General features: G+C 37.2%; 1 protein-coding gene across 1 annotated transcript in view; it reads right to left on the reverse strand.

Annotated features, from left to right (window-relative positions):
• Positions 1-833: 833 nt before the first annotated feature.
• Positions 834-18,952, reverse strand: part of HSD17B4 (hydroxysteroid 17-beta dehydrogenase 4) — a 74,773-nt gene continuing 56,654 nt past the window's right edge. The window contains exons 21-24 of the mRNA XM_072860440.1: positions 16,605-16,694; positions 14,491-14,629; positions 3,263-3,390; positions 834-1,397 (exon numbers count right to left, since the gene is read on the reverse strand). Of these exons, the coding sequence (XP_072716541.1) occupies positions 1,308-1,397; positions 3,263-3,390; positions 14,491-14,629; positions 16,605-16,694 (447 nt within the window). The 3' untranslated portion in view covers positions 834-1,307. The remainder of the gene's footprint in view (positions 1,398-3,262; positions 3,391-14,490; positions 14,630-16,604; positions 16,695-18,952) is intronic.

The raw sequence follows: 18,952 nt of genomic DNA on the forward strand, positions 1-18,952 counted from the left end.
GATGGCCTCTTTGAGGTGGTGAACATCACACTTGCTCTGTTTCCCATCTATTCATGATGTAATTTATGTGAGATACTTGTTGACATACTTCAGATTCATATTTCTCTGCCTGAATCAAAGCATGGCTGATAGAACAGCTGTAAAGAAATAAATTTGTGGAGAATTTGACTCAGTATTACAACATGTAGAATTTATTCCCAAACTGCCAAACTCATCTGCAGCCCCAAAAGACTCTTTAATGGCTACGGTCTACTCACACAGTCAGGGCAGTAACGTACCTCCCAGTTTTGGGACCAAAAAAAAATTCCATCCTCTAAGATAGAGCAAAATGATTTTGTCATTCTGATCAAGGAGACACGCCTTAGATGGCCTGAATTCTTTAAAAGGTATCAACATAGAACAAGTCTGAACAAGAAAAAAAAGATACTCAGCACACAAAATGTTGGCCACATTGGTGAAATCAAATTTCCAGGTGTTCATGTGACGATCAGTGATTAAGAGCATACCTTCTTCAGGAAAACATACAGTCACAGCTGTTATCTCAGTTCTGGCCATAGGTACAAAATGAGGAATTCACTCTTATATCTTTCCCTGCTGCCATGATGCTGGCCCTCATGAGAATGAATCTACATGAAGAACAATTTGGCTACAGTGACAACCTTTGGTGCAGTGTAATACCTCTCAGATGAAAAAGTTTCTCTTTATATAAGAGTAACTTACATAAAAATGACTGTCTAAATAAGGTGGGCAGAGCTAAAGTTCAAGAGTTTTTTCCTGTAGAGAAAAAAAACAATAATGACAAGATGTAAATAAATGGAACTGACTTCCACCTTTCAGTTGTTTTAATGGGATCATGAAAACTTAAGACAAAAAATAATGTTAATTTTAATAATAAAACACCCAGATTCATACAAATTAGACAGTCTATCCAAGGCAATATAAATGAAGACTGACAGACACAAAGAAGGACATACCAAAGAGGTGTATTGGTTTAATTTTCTTCAGAATTAATATAGAAATATATGCATCTTTGTAAGAACTACATACATTTTATTTAGATAAAGGTGTGCAGTGAGAAAAGTATGATTCTCTGCCATTGCTGAGAAACAAAAAGGGGACAATATTAACAGTTACATTCATTTCATAATTTTCCATCTATAGTAATTAAAACAGCTTGTATATTAGCAGTATAATGAATCAGTACATTGATGTTAAGTAGCCTGCAAGTCTTTCTATCATTGGTTCTGAATTAATAGAAGTTTCTGTCTTCTGAAGTTATTCACTGCTGTGGTAGAAGATCAAGCAGTTCAGAGTTTGGCATAATCTTTCAGGATCATTTCCAATTTCTGGCTCAGCATGATGTTCCCCTTCACTTTTAGTTTACCAGAAAAGAATGCCTACAAAAAGCAGAGGAGGGAAAAAAAAAGTATTCAACTGTTCACCCAAAATCCAAAGATTTGCTAGAACCAAACAAGAAGCCAAAGATAAGTGTGGTTGTTTAGTGCTCAGGAGAAAGCCTTCAGTGCACACTGCCCATTGCTTATTTGTAATTAACAGAAAACCATTCAAGTTCAATTTTAATAGCACCCAGAATCACAGTTTTCTATCTAGAGTGCAGGCAAGGCCAAGTCTATCACTCAGGGGAAAATAAATAAATACAAAGCAACTTCAGTGTCCTCCATTTCTTTTCTAGGTGTAGCACAGAGGACTTCTGATATAACACAAACTTCTTCACAGAAGCTGATGGCAAAACTTCACCAGGGCACAAAAATAAAGCTCCCAGTCCTCCCCTCCCTATGCTATATCCTATGCTATACATCCTTATATGAAATGAGAAAATTGAATGAAAAGGCCATTTAATGAAAATTAAAGGCCAAATGAAAAGGTCAGCTACTCACTAAAATTTGTAACAAATCCAAACAGGAACTTCCACAACATACGTACATACATATTCCAAAGAAATGCATTGGCTTTATACATAGCATATTACAATGAACAGGATCTAAACAAGATTTCATTGCATTTTCAGAATCATAGATCAACCAATATGCTCCCTGAAATGTTGGTCTGTTACATTTTTATTGTCCCTGCTTCAAAGAGCTGTATACCCTGTTTCAATCCAGTTCAGTATTTTTTTAAAACTAGTCCTGCTTCGCTGTGGCTTTGCAATTTGAAAGCTCTTTGAAAGTTCTGAAACAATGTGCTTTTGCATAGTTCCATTAACTTGAAATACATTCAAATAAGGAATAGAGAGAGCCAGCAGAAAAGAATTTGAATAGATGCTTTGAGCTTCTTTAGATTAAAAACTTCACAGAAACTCAAAGGAAATACTAATGCCTATGCACAGATAAAGTTCCTGAATTGCAATCACCGTTCTTTAGCATTCTGAAGACTACACGTCAACATCTTGTTTGTTTATGCTTTATGCCTGCTATATACAGAGGGTCACAAAGGATTTTACTCATGTGGTATGTAGGACTTACAACAAACATTTGCCATCATCATTAGTCTCCAATTTTACAAACGAAGTCTCTGACAACTTCTGCTTGGGATCAAAGAAAATGAACTGTTTGATATATGATGAGCTTAATTAAAGTTTTCATTTGCTCAAGCTTTAATCTGTAAGCTGACATATTAAATTTGTGACAGTTTAATTTACTTTTACACAAGGCATTTTTATTAGTAAAATTAGTAGTTTTAAGCAGTTGATTACTCTAAGAAGCTAAAAGTGCAGACCCCGATTACATACCCTTCTTAAATTTTTCTTTCCCTTAAAATATCTACCTAGTTTGGGTGAATTTTGACCAGTTTCAATGGATCGACATGCATGCATTGTCCGAGATTTCTCTTTGCTGCAGTAGTAGCAGTAAGTCAGAACAGTGCGACAAATACCAACTTCCTGCAACATGACCAATCAAAACACCCTGAATGATCAAACTGACAAACCCTAACCTTGCAAATCATACAATGTGAAGTGCCAGGAAAAAAAAACCAAACAACTAACTTTGTACTGCCAGGCTTTATGTCATTTGAAGTATCTTTGTCTCAAGATGATAAAGATAGCATAAATTCCTCATCATGTCTTCTGATTAATTCAGTATAAGGTAATGATGTGCTTATACCTCATCTGACTCTGGTTTGCACTGTCAAAACATCCAGTGTTGCAAATTTCAGAATGCAAACAGTCATAAACCAGAGCTTGATTTAAGGCAAATAATATGTCCTTATGCAAGTGAGTATATCTGTGACGCACAAGTTTTACCTTTTGGGGGTTGGTCTTTTGTTGTACCACATCCATGAAATCCTCGTCTGAGAGAGTGAAGGTGGTATCAGCAGAACTTCTTGCAGGTCCTTGATACACTGCTCCAGAGCCATTCTTTAAGTCAATTGCTGAGAAGAAGCAGCAAAGATAGTTTTATTTCAAAATAAAGATAAAATTTCCAGTCTACAGAACACTACTCTCCTTACCTATTATTATGAAGCATCCAGTCTAAACATAAATCTTGAGCTAACAGCCACTTAGAAAATGGAAGGTTTTTTATTCTTCTTCAATGAAAGAAAATAATTGAGATTAGAATAGAAAAAAAAATTATTTCTGTACTAAGGGAGAGGGGGTTTACAGCAAGGACTGCCATTTGAAAATTCTTGCATAGATGGCAAAAACCATTTTTAAACAACACTTAAGAAAGATATTAATCAGTGCAATTACTGCAAAAACGTTAATGTTAGTAATAAAGCTCTAATGTTTTAAAACTGCATCCTATATTCAGAGAAGGAAAATGTGGTGGTGTTCAAACACTCTGCGGCATTTTCCCTGTTCTGCCCCAGAGGCAATATAGCTTGTTCTGCTTCACGCAAAGAGCATTTAAAGCTTTGCCAAGTATCTGTCTTTCTCTTCTGGAAAGCCAAAAATTCCTCAAAGTGTCTGGAGCTTCACAGTGTTCTTTTCCCACACCAAATGACCTGCCAAAGTAATCTATTACAAGGCTAACACTATCAGGTATTGTGTCATTTGTTTAGAAGAATATTAGAATAATATTTTGAGAGGATGTGCTCTGCCAAATCATTCTCAGATTTTGCAAATTCCCAGTCTTTCCCTTTACACCTTTTCCTCTTGCCCGACCCCCTGCATTTTAAGCACAAAACAAAATCATTATTCAAGTAGATGTTCCCATAAGGACATGACATCTCTAATCACAGAATCATGACTGTCTAGCCAATACTAATACTGTCAGTTGGTTTATCTTAGCTGACAAATTTTAAGACACTGGCCTAACTATGGAGACTTATTCCTGCATAAACTCTCCCATGTGTACTTTTTTTCCAAATAATTTTTCTGAAAGGGTAAGGTGAACTATACAGACTGGGAATAGCTTTTGTCTGTTTGAGTTAAGTCTTTCATTTTCTGAAATCTATTCTAAGTAATATTTATCCAGTTATAACAAAACTAGAAGGGGAATTAAGTGTACAATGATGCTCAGTGAGAAGTGACATACGGGATTATTATCCACTTGATTTTAAGGTAAATTATAATTTCAGGAACAGGTTTAATGGACATCACTAACTTGATGCAGTAAGAGGAGAAGAAAGAAAAAAAAATTACTGAGCACCAGATGAACAATCTATACCTTCTATGTTTGTGGGTACGAGCTACGTAACATTCTTTTGATCTAAAACAGCTACTATATAGTCTAAAATCATAAGCAAGCCTTTAAACATTGGTCCTGTAGGTTATGCAGGCACAGACTATTATTAAAAAAAAAATAAAATCATCTATTGAATCATAAAACGCAAGTTTCACAGAGGATAGTAGCTGCTCAGATTAAGTTAACCAAGCTTAACTGTCAATGTGTTTTTAAAATACACCTCTACTCAAATGCTAGCTATGTTACGAACCGCATCAATGTAGCCAAACTGAGCTCTCTTTGAGCCAAATAGCACTGGTCAGCAAGCCCCACATACAAATTCAGAAAACACATGCACGGTTTCCCAGGATGCTTATAGTTCTTAATTATTTATTTTTAATTACTTCTGGACCTTAAAAATCAAAAGAGCATGAGTCACTTCTTGTGCTTCATTTTGCATGTGTTAATTTTTTTTGGCTGTCCCTACCCTTCTCAGACTGTTCCAGAAGGGAACCCAGATGCTGAAAGCCTGACATAACATCTCCCAAGACACAACAGACCCTCTTCTCCTTCTCTACTAAGCACTGGCTGGAAAAGCAGTTTTTATATATCTCATTGATAATACTCATCCATCAGTCTCAGAAGTGTAAAGTTTAGACGACAAAAAGTTAGCCTTAAAAAGGTGTAGTGACTCAGGCAAGTTCTAACAACTCCTAGATTTTAACCTGAATATAGTACATACTTAACATTGTTCCAATCCCTGTTCTCCTTCTCCATTTCCTGTCCAAGTCTCAAGAGCATCACTTATCAATCCATGTCTATAATTAATTGTAAGTTCTCAAAGCACAAATATACCTGTAAACATTGCATAATCATGGTACCATGGGCAAAACTGTTACGTTTAATCCCATCAAATCCTTAACCCATCTCAAATTAAAACTTATTAGAAATTGTAAAAAAAAAAGAGGACCAATCTAATAGTATGTTCTTTTTCCAAAAATATGAAAATATAATTTCAATTTCCTCTTTATTCTTTTTAAAGACCCTTAAAGATTTTTAGAATCATAGAATCATAGAATGCTTTGGATTGGAAGGGACCTTTACTGGTCATCTAGTCCAAGCCCCCTGCAAGAGCAGGGACAGCTTTAACTAGATCAGGTTGCTCAGAGCCTCATCCAACCTGACCTTCAATGTTTCCAGGGATGGGGCCTCCACTACCTCTCTGGGCAACTTGTTCCAGTGCCTCGCCACCCTCATTGCAAAAAATTTCTTTCTTAAATCCAGTCCAAATCTGCCCTCCCTTAGTCTAAAACCATTGCTCCTTGTCCTGTCATAACAGGCCTTGCTATAAAGTCTGTCCCCGTCTTTCCTATAGGCCCCCTTTAAGTACTGGAAGGCTGCTGTAAGGTCTGCCCAGAGCCTTCTCTTCTCCAGGCTGAACAACCCCAACTCTCTCAGCCTGTCCTCGTAGGAGAGGTGCTCCAGCCCTTGGATCATTTTTGTGGCCCTCCTCTGGACCCGCTCCAACAGCTCCATGGCCACCCTGTGCTGAGGGCCCCAGAGCTGGACGCAGTACTCCAGGTGAGGTCTCACCAGAGCAGAGTAGAGGGGCAGAATCACCTCCCTTGACCTGCTGGCCATGCTTCTTTTGATGCAGCCCAGGATACGGTTGGCCTTCTGGGCTGCAGGCACACATTGCTGGCTCATGTCCAGCTTTTCATCCATCAGTACCTCCAAGTCCTTTTCCACAGGGCTGCTCTTGATCACATCATCCCCCAGCCTGTATTGAAACCGAGATTGCCCCAACCCAGGTGTAGGACCTTGCACTTGGCCTTGTTGAACCTCATGAGGTTCACACAGGCCCACTTCTCCAGCTTGTCCACATCCCTCTGGATGACATCCCGTCCTTCTGGTGTGTCAACTACACCACTCAGCTTGGTGTCATCTGCAAACTTGCTGAGGGTGCACTCCATCTCGCTGTCAATGTCATTGATGAAAATATTGAACAGCACTGGTCCCAGTACAGACCCCTGAGGGACACCACTTGTCACTGATCTCCATCTGGACATTGAGCCATTGACTGCTACCCTCTGGATGCGACCATCCAACCAATTCCTTATCCACTGAACAGTCCACCCATCAAATCCGTACCTCTCCAATTTAGAGAGAAGGATGTTGTGGGAGACCACGTCAAAAGCTTTACAGAAGTCCAGATAGATGACATCCATTACTTTTCCCTTGTCCACTGATGTGGTAACTCCATCGTAGAAAGCCACTAGGTTTTTTTTTGCTAAGGAAGAAAAAAAAAACCAGAGCAACCACAAAAGAGAAGAGCTCTGTGACAACAACTACCGTCTTTTTCACAAAAACATGAAGGACCTTCTACTGTTACTTGACCCACCCCTTTTTTTAAGCTTTATCATAAATGAGTTATGACATCTCTAATGCAAGCAGTCAAAAAAAAAAAAAAAAAAAAAAGCCACCCCAAATCCCAAAGGAACTAGCAGGAGGAAATGAAATCCCAAAACTCGATACATAAACCCTAGTGGGTGAATTCTGGTGAATCACACTGGAGAAAGAGTGATCCAAAAAACACCATATTTTGGTATTTTAAAGAGAGAAAGGAACTCCCCCCCCTACAGAGAATGGAAAGCTACCCCAAAAACTTGTTCATTCATTTTTTTGCGGGGGGGGGGGGGGGAGAAGGATTAGAAACATATACGATCATTTTTCTCACCTCCTGACGTTCACCTAGCCTAGAGTATTCAGATGACAACTGCGACTAAACTACAGCACTGGCACACAGACAAATGGATATAAACTAGCAATGAAAGAAATGAGCCAAATACCAGAACAGATTCCAACCATCAGAGCAGAAAAACTCTAGCTTTCCAAAATGACCAGAGAGGGTGCCTTTTTGTAAAATACAACTTTATGAGATAAAGCTATATAACACAGCTGCCTGCTGTAGCAGGAAATGGTCTTGATGCAAGTCTCCTATACACATATCTCCTGGATACACGCCTTTATGGTTATAGCTACCGTCTCGACACTGCAGCTTGCATGCTGCACTACAATTGCAGCAGCCAGCGTGATAATGACTTGATACTGGCGTATCTATGTCAGTGCTCAGGTGGCTGGTGACCTGGGCAGCTGCCAGGCAACTACCTCACACACTGCTAGTGTGGCTCCATTGCTACAGTTGAGTAGCCTAAAAGTGTCTCCGGTGTTCTTTGTTCCTGAGAACAAGTAGCCCTCCATCACTGCTACAGATACAGCTCTTCTAGCCATTCACATGGCTGTTCCACTCCATACAAAAATAGAAGTTTGAAACACAGGCATGGCACTCCTCAATACTGTGTATAGCAACACAAATTAAACTTAAAGCTGAAGTCCCTTTTAAAAATCAACTAGCTTCTTAAATATGTAAAATTTTAGTATTACACACCTGCCAGAAAAGCAGAATCAAGCAGTTTCAGTGGATGAAACAGTAGCTATCCTTCAAATTTTTGTTTTTACTTGTTCACATAAGTGTTACATTACAGTAATTAAATATCTATAAATTATTATTGTGCATAAGATGCTGTTTTCAGAGACATAATTAAAAGGTAAAAAAAATCATATATATACAAGCTAAAACACTAGACATTGACATCCTATTCAGGTAGCCAAATAGCCTAAAAATCTGAGATACAGGGCACAGGTTTTGCTTTGCCTTTGAAGAGTGCCTTACCATTTCTAGGAGAGAAATATTAAGGGGTCAGACTATTTTTTGTTTGTTCTGGTTTGGTTTTTATTCTGCTTTACAGAGGGTAAGAAACTGCAATGCAAGACTCATCCTCAAAGCAAATGGAACAAGTGTCACCCACTCTTCATTGCCTGAAGTCATATCACATCATAAATTATTAAGCAGTTTTGCCGTAATTTGTCAGATGTTCAAAATCAACCTAATGTAACGATTTCTCCCCAGTTCTCCTACCAAAGTTTTATTCTTCTGAGAACTGGAAAGGAACAGAAGTATCTTCTGCCTTCAGCAGTGCCTTCAGAAGCATGATGAAAAGCAACAGATGGGTGAACTCTTCTGAGTACTGTTCTAAAGAGCCATTAACTATCAGCTAACAAATCTCAATGGCAATGTCTTTTCTCTATGGAAAGAGAAGTTGAAATGAAGTCACTTAACTCTAAATAAAAAGATAAATATTTTATAACCATTGAAAACAAAGGCAATTGTTGTACAGTAATAAATATGCAGGAGAGAGCAGAGCATGCTTTAGGTAGTGAAGCCAACTGAAGAAGTCTAAGCTGGGAGGTCTCAATTAAGAATTTTTTAAAAATAAGAAAAGATAGCTCCAGTACCACTAAGCTTATTCTTTAGGTTTTGATACTGCCAAAATCTGTATTGCTTTATCTTCTTAAGAGGATTTTCAGCATCCTCTGAAATTAGAACAGCTTACTTCTATAAAGAAATACTACTAATTAAAACCAGTTGTCAGTGGCTACAGTTCAACATTGCTTAGGCGGCAAATGAGCTATCCAAAATTTCACATCCTGAGTGCAAGATCGATGGTTCTGCACCTCCCCATGGCTTCACACCATCCACAGAGAACTACATAAAAGTAAAGGTCATTACTAATTAAACAGACTAGTGTTAGTAATATTAGGGCTACCATCAAGAAGTGTCTCTGTAACAACAAAAGCTAAATCCAATTCACAAATCCCACTTCATTTAAAGTAATAAACAAAAATCTTGGCTTACATCAGAGAACAGAGATCAAAAGGTTACAGTTTCAATTAAAACAAAACACTAAAAATAAATATAAATCTAAAAAAAACCTTTTTGGTTCCTTAAAGTTTGGAAAACACCAGAACAACTGCGTACATGAGAATGAATTTCACAGCAGTCCTTAATACTGCTGCTTTCTCTCATTTCCTTCCCTCCCAGCCTCCTCCCAGATCTTAAGAGGCTCAAGGACATTAGCCGAAGATGCTGGAGCTACAGTCACTGAGTAAGGCAGCAATGAGCTGCGGGGCCCAGACTGTTTCTAGTGCTGTCAATTACTGCAGTTTTCACAACAGCACAAAGCTGTGTAAAAGAGACAAGTCAAAAAATTAAAAGACGAGCCAGCACAACTACATCACAAATGTAACAAAGAAAAGAGGCCCAGCAGGTAGCCCAAGTGAACCACAAACACTGCCTGTAAAGGCCTGGCAGGCCTTTAGAAAGAGAGGCATAAAAAGAAGATAGAAAATGAAACAATTAGCATCAACTCAAGGCTTAAAGCAAAACAAAAAACTCCCCCAAAATAATCTACCTCCTCACATTTCAGTTGTTTCAGTGATAACATGTCAAGAATTCTGACCATACATTGAAAGAGTATGCAATATTTATCCCCCAGAACTGAACTGTAAATTAATTTTAATGTCATATTTTCCTCTTTGCTTTATTGTAGTTTTTATATGTACATTATGGGATCTATCTCTCAAAACAGCAATTTTACTTTAAGAAAAGAGAGAAAGATAATTCAAAACTGTTCTAACCTAACTTAGCATAACATTTACAAAACTGATTTAAAATTATTGTACACAGAAGATCAACTAATAATCAGTTGGCCAAATTTAAATGTAGTGTAAAGAAGTGCAATTCTACTGACAGAGTTGACTAACATTAAAATCTGAAGCAGGTTTGAAACCTGTCAAAATAGTGACATATAATTAAGTTCAAGCTATAGCAAAGGTAACATCCTACTATCATCTTCCATTTTTAAAGTAAAAAATTAATTTGTCAAAGGCTAAAACTTCTAATTGTGTACAGAAGCTTCCATTCCATTAAGTTGTCATTTAGCTTTAGTTGGCAACTAAGCCCCACACAGCCGCTCGCTCAACCTCCCCCCTGGTGGGATGGGGGAGAGAATCTGAAGAGCAAAAGTAAGAAAACTCATAGGTTGAGGTAAGAACAGTTTAATAATTGGGAAAATATTAATAATAATAATAACAACAACTACTACTACTACTACTACTACTACTACTACTACTACTACTACAAAATTGTAATGAAAAGGAAAACAACAAGAGAGCAAAAGAGGAACAAAACCAAGGGGGGAAAAAAAAAAGTGATACAACCACTTGCCACATGCTGACCAATGCCCAGCCAGTCCCCGAGCAGTGATCACTGCCCCCCGTGGCCAACTCCCTCTAGTTTCTATAGTGAGCGTGACGTCATATGGTATGGAATAGCCCTTTGGCCAGTTGGGGTCAGCTGTCCTGGCTGTGCCCCCTCCCAGCTTCTTGTGTGCCCAGCAGAGCATGGGAAGCTGGAAAGTCCTTGACCAGTGTAAGCACTGCTTAGCCACAACTAAAACATCAGTATGCTATCAACATTATTCTCATACTAAATCCAAAACACAGCACTATACCAGCTACTAGGAAGAAAATTAACTCTATCCCAGCCGAAACCAGGACACATTAACAACAGAAAAAGTCAAGCATTCAAGTCAGTAAATGGCATTATCAATGTTACATATTCTAAATTGGGTGTCATCGCCCACGTGCATTACAAAAGTCTTGGTGATGACGATATAAAGATCTGTCAGAATCTTTTGGGTTATCAACAGTATCTTAACTGCAAGAAAGCTGTCTTCCTTTGAATGCAAAGCCAAAAACTACTCTCTTCTTCCACATTCACCATGCAAAATTAATTATGCTAGCATCCAGTAGAAGCAACAGTACATGATGATGCTTTTGAATACTGAATAATGATGTATGCAAACAAGCAAAGAGAATTAAGCTGGCAATTGCTTACAAATCTTGAATGCTTGCCTCTGGAAGGTCTTTTTTTGCTCTGTGTTTGTTTGGGGTTTTTTTAATGACCAGAATAGTGTTTGAAAAAATCCCCAAAATAAAAATTCCATCATGCAGATATATAAACCTTGCCATTAGAAATCTACCAGTAGAGTTAAATAGACAGCAACAGTAGTATGCTATTAACCCAAATAAGGACAAACTGTGAGAGTTGATGCTACAGTTGTCACAACTGCTAACACTCTGCCAGTGAGTTTACATAACTATTTTAATATTACAATTTCATATTTAAATTATTAATAAAAAATTAATTTTAATTATTTTAATATTAACCAACTCCTTTCTTTATCCTTTAACTGCTTGAAATTTCAAAGACATACAAAAATATTCAGAAAACCATCAGATCACACAGAAAGTTCTTTGAAAAAGTGATATACAAAGGGAGTACTTGCATACCAATATGCCTGATGAGAAAAGTAAGCAACGTTTTCTACAGACACCCTTCTTGTCAGCTAGATATTTACATTCAGCCTTACATATTTACTACACCATACGGACTACAGTAATTCATAAACACTAGCCGCTGTTTTGACACCTGAGCTTGAAGAAACTGATCACACTATACAAAAATTTGCAGTAACTTTTCCACGATGTTGGAAATGTTTCATTTAAGCTCCTAATAGTAGTCAGCAACAGGAAACGTTTAAAGTATTAGATTACCTCCTCCACTCTCCATCCCACAGGGAGCTTTAAGTAGTTCTAAATTCATATAAAAGTACAGATGTTCTTCATTGCAACAGAAGCAGAGGGAACAGAACAAGGAAAAGTTATGTCTATTTAATCCCTTTTAGCTAGGGAAATAAGCATTGGAAGAAGGCACTACTTTACCTCCCACTGCTGCAGTAGGAAACAGAAGAGAGGACAAGCTTTGTTTAAAAAACAGAAAAGGCTGACTCTTGATTTACTCAAAGCAGGAGTACTCTCTCTCTCTGGATACAATAGCAAAAACATCCACCTCTTTCCCCTCTAATAAAACTTGGTTTCATGAGGCAAGTAAGGCCACTGCTCAGGCCTAAATCTTTAAGTGTGCTTGTTCTGCATTCAGCAGTTTGCAGCTTAAGGTCTTCCTGAGCAAGAAATTTTATTCCTGTCTTGTACACTCCTCATCAGATTTTTCTTCCATTGGTTTGTCCCTCCATTCTTTGAACATAGGTAATACTGAGTTTAGGTGGCAAACAAAGTAGTTCCAAAATTAAAGACAATGATAAATCGAAGATAGTTTTCTGGTTGTTATTATAAACATGACCATCACTTATATTACATTTAGTTACACATGAAACAATAAACATGACTGATGTAGCATACAGAGTGATTCTCTAACAAACACAAGTATCCACTTCAAGTGTTTTGGAGTTCAATCTATGTGCTTCTAATATGTCTTCTAAAAATATGTCTTCTAAGCAAGCAAGAACACAGGAAAGACTTCATAAGCCTTCTGTCCAGGTTCTAAGCATGCCCACCATTTAAATTACTGAGTGTAAAAGTGGAAAACTGCAGATTATAGGAATGATTAAGAGCAGTAATGAGTTTTAAGACAAATTTTCTGAGTTAAAATATGCAGTATTTACCCCCCTCTCATTTTGATGTATAGGTACTCAGCCTGCATAATCTACACGGGTATATTCAATATATTAATTAACTGCTATCCAAGTGGAAATCTCCCCTTATCCCTCAAAAATTGCTTAAAAGGCAACACAGGTAGAACAGAACTATCTCAATCAATCTATAGGATATTTTTCCTGAAACTTAACAGCAGTCTTGCTACTCAGAATCTCTCCTGGGTAACATTAGGAAAAGAGAAACTGAAATTTTAGGTTTCTAAACCACTCTGTAAAAGGAAGAGCAGTTTCTTAAACACAATAAGCATTTATTGAGAACAGACATTGCAAAGACTTAACAGTAGTTTAAAAAAGTGACAGTCTATGGAACAAAGCTCAACACAGACCTGATCTGACCTACCAACATGTCAGTCTCTCCCCTCAGTCTGTCAAAGGGCAGCCCACCTCATCTGTATCTCCCCCAAAACTCTTCTGCCTGGATCCAACCATTGAGACCAATCAAAATGAAGCAGTCTAAGTGACAGACTTGACTCCAACACTTGCATTTCTCCACAAAAGAGCAAGGGCCTGGAAGTTACAACCTGACTAGGGGTTATCCCTTTGGAAAAACTTTACATTCTACTAATAGACCATTTAGGACACTTCAGCAAAAAAACCTTCAATAATCCGAAAGACAACAAAATATATCCAATTACTAAAATTAGACTGCTTTTTGAAAAAATACATGTCCTTAGAAACTGAGCACAAGAGAATTTAAGAAGATAAGGTTTTTTTAGGAAGCAGTTTTGCCCTATCAGACCATTTCACATACTTGTATAATCCACTTTACCAGGAAAGACTTCCTCTCTGACCCATTGCTATTAGAAGCTCTAGCCTCTCTTCATCAACCCAGTCCTATGCTTAAAGGATGGGTAAGCATCGTTATACCTTCATTAAACCTTGATCTCAGAAAATTTGAATAGAAACAAATTGGGCTATATTTTCACTGAAGTGACAAGAACAATGCAGTAGAAATAAATACTTATTTGTTCTAGATTAGTTAGCATGTACATCACTAGCAAACTAATTACTGTAAGACAGAGCTCCTAGTAGGTTAATTTAGCCTGATTTTCTAAGTGCAGTGGTGATCCATTCTGGAAAATGTAAATAGAAATGCACTGATGTTCTAGAGGATGGTTTGTCTATGCCTGCATCTAAATAGGCAAGTTACAGAAGTATGTTCCTAGAAAGGTTAGTAACTGCCATTATGGAACTTTATCCTTGTCATTATGGAACTGACCTCCTTGTCACTTGTGCATTCAGTATGCATTCAGATTTTTAGGTCCCAGTGAATATTCATCTACTACCTTAAACTGATATCTTGAAAATAAGCATAATCAGAATGAGTATAATTAATCTCAGTTCATTAAAAAAATGCATCAGGGCAGTATATAAAAGCTACAACTTACTCCACTGCATTACTGTTTTCCCATCTTTAGTGATGTCCCATTGGAATATGGCATTTACTTTCTTTACCAATTCATTTCCAAGCTCTTTTATGCGATGACCAATTTCTTCAAACACAAGGTCACTCTGCAGCCCTGCAGTCTTAAAAAAAGAGAGTATGAAGAATTTAAAATTGAAACTCCATTAAAAAAGTAGTAAATATGTCTATTAGTTCAAGCACTGTGTCCAGGAAAGTCTCTATTGAAGAATTACTAAACGCAATTGAGATTTCTTCCAGCACAAATAATCACCTCTAGCAACTGTCAGTACTAAAGACCACATTCAAGCAGAAAATGCTTCATGGACTCTTCCTTTAGAATTATTTCAAATTTTGCTTTTGCAGTTTTTGTCATTTATCACTACAATTTAAGATATGTTTTATAATTAGAGCTCTAAAGGCTTCTAAATTGCCCTTTATTCCTTTTGGAGGATAACCATCACCACTTTTTCCATGGTGAATAGCATGTTAGTTTTTAGTACACAAAAATGTTCTTACCAGTACATTACTTTAACTTCACATGGAAGATGTTCAAAACATACTGCACTATGAACAGAGTCAGAACTCCAGTGTAGACACAATGTGTTTATCATTTAACAGTGGGATTGGTTACATTTACATTTTCATTACATTTTCATTACATTTTCAACTTTTCCAAACCTGTATTATTTTGCAAGCCTTTCATTGTCTCTCTTTAACAAATATCTGTACTGGATAAAATCCTACAGTTTAAGAAGCTGCTCCAGTGACATTTTTCGTGTAACTGGAATTGGAGCAAAGAAGCTCTCATAGCTTTTGTTGTTCTGCTGTACCTACTTGTACACCAGAATGCAATACTCCTCACGCTGCTATCTTGTCACCTCTTTGGTTAAGCCTAACACTTTCCATTATATAACAGAGTTCCCGATGACATGTACATTTGCCAGTCTTCACTCACTCAGGCTAGTTTCCCCTGGTGGATATCTCCCTCTGTCAGCAAAATTCTGCCAAAGCACCTTAATTTCTCGGTGTAAGCTTAAAGAAAAAAAACTGTTCTGCCCATGTTAAAAAAAAAAAAAACCTCTATAATTATTTCACTGAAAAGTTCTAATGTTTATATGTTTGAACTTCAAATGCAGATTCGGCAACACTTCAGAATGTCAGAGGACTAAACACAACCAGCAAAAAGGAACAGGTTCCAGGAATATATCACAAGCTCTATATGAATGTCACTATCTCAGTACTTCATAAACTTCAATGCATTAAAGTTTCATCCTTTGCAGGCAGGAATCAATGGGGAAAAAAAGATAGAGTTTATTAAGGAAATGCACTGTGCACCTGTGTCTTTTAGACCACATTAAGAACGCAGGACATCCTCAGAATTGCATGTACAATTCTGTCTTTCATGGCAAGTCCAGTACTCAAGGATGTACGCAGAGGTTTTTTTTAAATATATATAGTATAAAGTGCATATCGTGTGTTAGGCCTAACCACATGCACAAAAAGCTGTCACAGCCTTCTTTCAAAATGATTCAATGACAAAACTGTTTTATTCTATGAGTACACTATCTCATTTTCATTTGTTCTGTTCTTCTAATGCCTTCCTGCCACTCTCCCCATGTCTCTCTGAAAAAACTGAGAAAGATCACACAGTTTTACAACTTATGTTGAGTTTGATCTTCAACATCTACAAAATAAAAACAAAATGCTTGTTTTACAGGTACAGCCCCAAATTATAGGGACTAATTTCAATCTTAAGTTATGCAAGTGCTCAAAACTTGTGGCCTTCACTGGTGCATGCCTCACTTGTTTTGTAACATACAGCGTGATGCTTATCCTAACAGTTCAATTGGCATCAAGCACTTCAAACTTCATCAGCCATCCTGTGTATCTTAAAACATTTGTATTTTTCCCCTCAAATAGATCCATGAACCTCTGTATCTTAAACAACATGTGCATTCACACCTCTGAACTCATATACTCATCTAAGTACTGCAAATAAGACTGGTAAGTGATCTAAGTATTTTTCCCATGTTTTTCACAGAAGTAAAGCCTAGCCATGCTGCTTTGCAAGTTAAGACTTCTATTGCTTCCCCCTACCTTCAGAGGCTCCTGAGCAGAAGGCTTATCCAAGGCTGGTACTATATCCACATAGCCCCCTGCAATAGCAACTTCTCCAGTCTCTTTGACCTGTGGTGGGGGAAAAAATTACATTACAGAGGTAACATATTTGCAAAAGTCACAACAGAAGGGCAACCAAGCAGTCTTCCTTACATTTTAAAATCAGAGATGAAGAAAAAAGAAAACATAAAAGTTCCAGAGCGAAAAAAACCCCACCCCATAAATGCGCTGTAGTCTTGAAGCAAGTTAGTATACTATGCTCTGTAAACAGCTCTTCAAACAAAATAATTATATGTTTCTTCAGAAATTATACCAAAATATATTGCTGTTTTTCTGTTCACAAAATGGTAGAAAAACCTTATTTATCTGAAAAGTTACCTCCAGTGTTGTAAGTTACTGTTAATTTACTTCATAAATAGTTCTGAGAAAGACATTGTTCTAAACTGTTTTTCCTTGAGGTAGATATGCAGTCGGCAAGAGTTCATCTAGACAGTTCACTATCTTCAGGCGCCTTACATTGCAACTTGCGCTAGAAACAATTTTTTAAGAATTGTAAAATCAGAAAGATTACGAGAAGAAAGATGAAAAATACCTGAATTCCCTTAACGATTTTTTTTTAAATCGTTAAGTCAGAGAAGAAAATGGTTTTCATTTTGGCATTAGCTCTTTAAGGGGTCTGACAAACCATTCTGACTTATGGCAGCAAACAGAAGATGGCAAAATGATTCACTGACAATGCATATAGAGAGTTATATGATAAATAGCCAAAGCAGAGGAATACCCAGTATTACAGCCTAGCTTATTGCACAGGTGAAATTAATAGAGAAAGACTACATAATAATGATTACTCAAATCATGCCTAACAGCTTGTCACCCGCTGCCACTGAACTTCAGATAATGCTGAAAATGGATTTAAACCAGCATATCGAAGTTATACGTCTACTTTTAGTTTGATTTAACCAGAGCTTATTAGAAGTACAAAGATGGCTTTACTTCAGACTAATCCAACATGCAATAAGAAACAGAATTCTGCACAATTCTTAATTGTTGCAACAAGGTGGTTTTCTATAATCTTGTTAAACATTGTAATTTCTCTCCAAAATAAGTTACTCCACACTTGTGGAAAAAAAACCCTGTAGCAAAATCCCCCCAGATTCTACATATTAGCAATGACTAAACCAAGCATAATAACAAACCCAGCCTTTAAACACAATAAAACATCCCACTCTGTTTACAAATTCCAAAGGGCTTGGAAGCATATCATGAATTCTATTGCACTGTACATGCAAACCCTCAAAAGTAAATACCTGAAGTCTAGAAATTCTGTCAGGACCGGGTGGTAGTACCTTTTAAATACAGCCATGCCACCTCCAATACAGTAATTTCAAAGCTCATTTGAGGCACCAAACTGCCTTGTTTACTACTAGTAACCAGAGATGGAGAGTTTGTACATAGTAGCCTCGATGTTGTTATCATTCTGAAATTCTACAGCTGCTAACACTCACCAGGTCTGCAAACAAAATCTACCTCCTTCAGTCAACATTTATTCCACAAAGCTGTATTCCTGTGGAACAGCAATCTTCTCTCCTTATGATGACTCTCCTCATTTGATTTTGCCTGCCCAATCCTTCCTGCACCTGCAACTATCCCTGCTGCTGTACTCACTAATCAACAGCTGGCTACATTTTTACAGAGATGGGGTTGCAAAACTATGGCCAGACAAAGCAATGTAAATTGCATCTCCATAAGCCAACACATATGGACAAATACCAGTAGCAAATCATAGTTTAAGAAAGTGACAGTGTCATAGGATGCTACAACAGAACCGATGCAAATTTACTTTTCACCTCTACATGGAATATTTTACCCTTAGCTTCCAGTAATATCCTACCAACTGTAGGAGAGGATTACAGGATAGCCACACAATACGCTAACAACAATGCCAAAGAAAATAGAATAATGCAAAAACTGAATTTGTAAAAGACTAACTACAATAAAACAGAGTTTACAATGTCCAACTGCTATGAAACTTCCATTTTTAAGTTGTTCCGTGTAGATGCAGCTTAAGTTTAACTCAATTTAAGCTAAATTTGTAGAACTTTATCTGCATAAACTAACTGTCAGAAGTTGATTTAAGACAAACAAGTGTTAAAAAAGATGCATACACAAGGTTATGATTAACCGCAGAAAACAAGTACAAACTCTGCTCACCTGATAATGACTGCTTTTTGCTTTTCCACAGTGGACAAACACAGAAAATGCAATACAATTAAATGAATCCTCATATTATATAATATAAGGAGTGTATTAAGTCTTATGACTATAAT

The sequence above is a fragment of the Ciconia boyciana genome, chromosome 4 (assembly GCF_034638445.1).
Source record: "Ciconia boyciana chromosome 4, ASM3463844v1, whole genome shotgun sequence".
Classification (NCBI taxonomy): Eukaryota; Metazoa; Chordata; class Aves; order Ciconiiformes; family Ciconiidae; genus Ciconia; species Ciconia boyciana.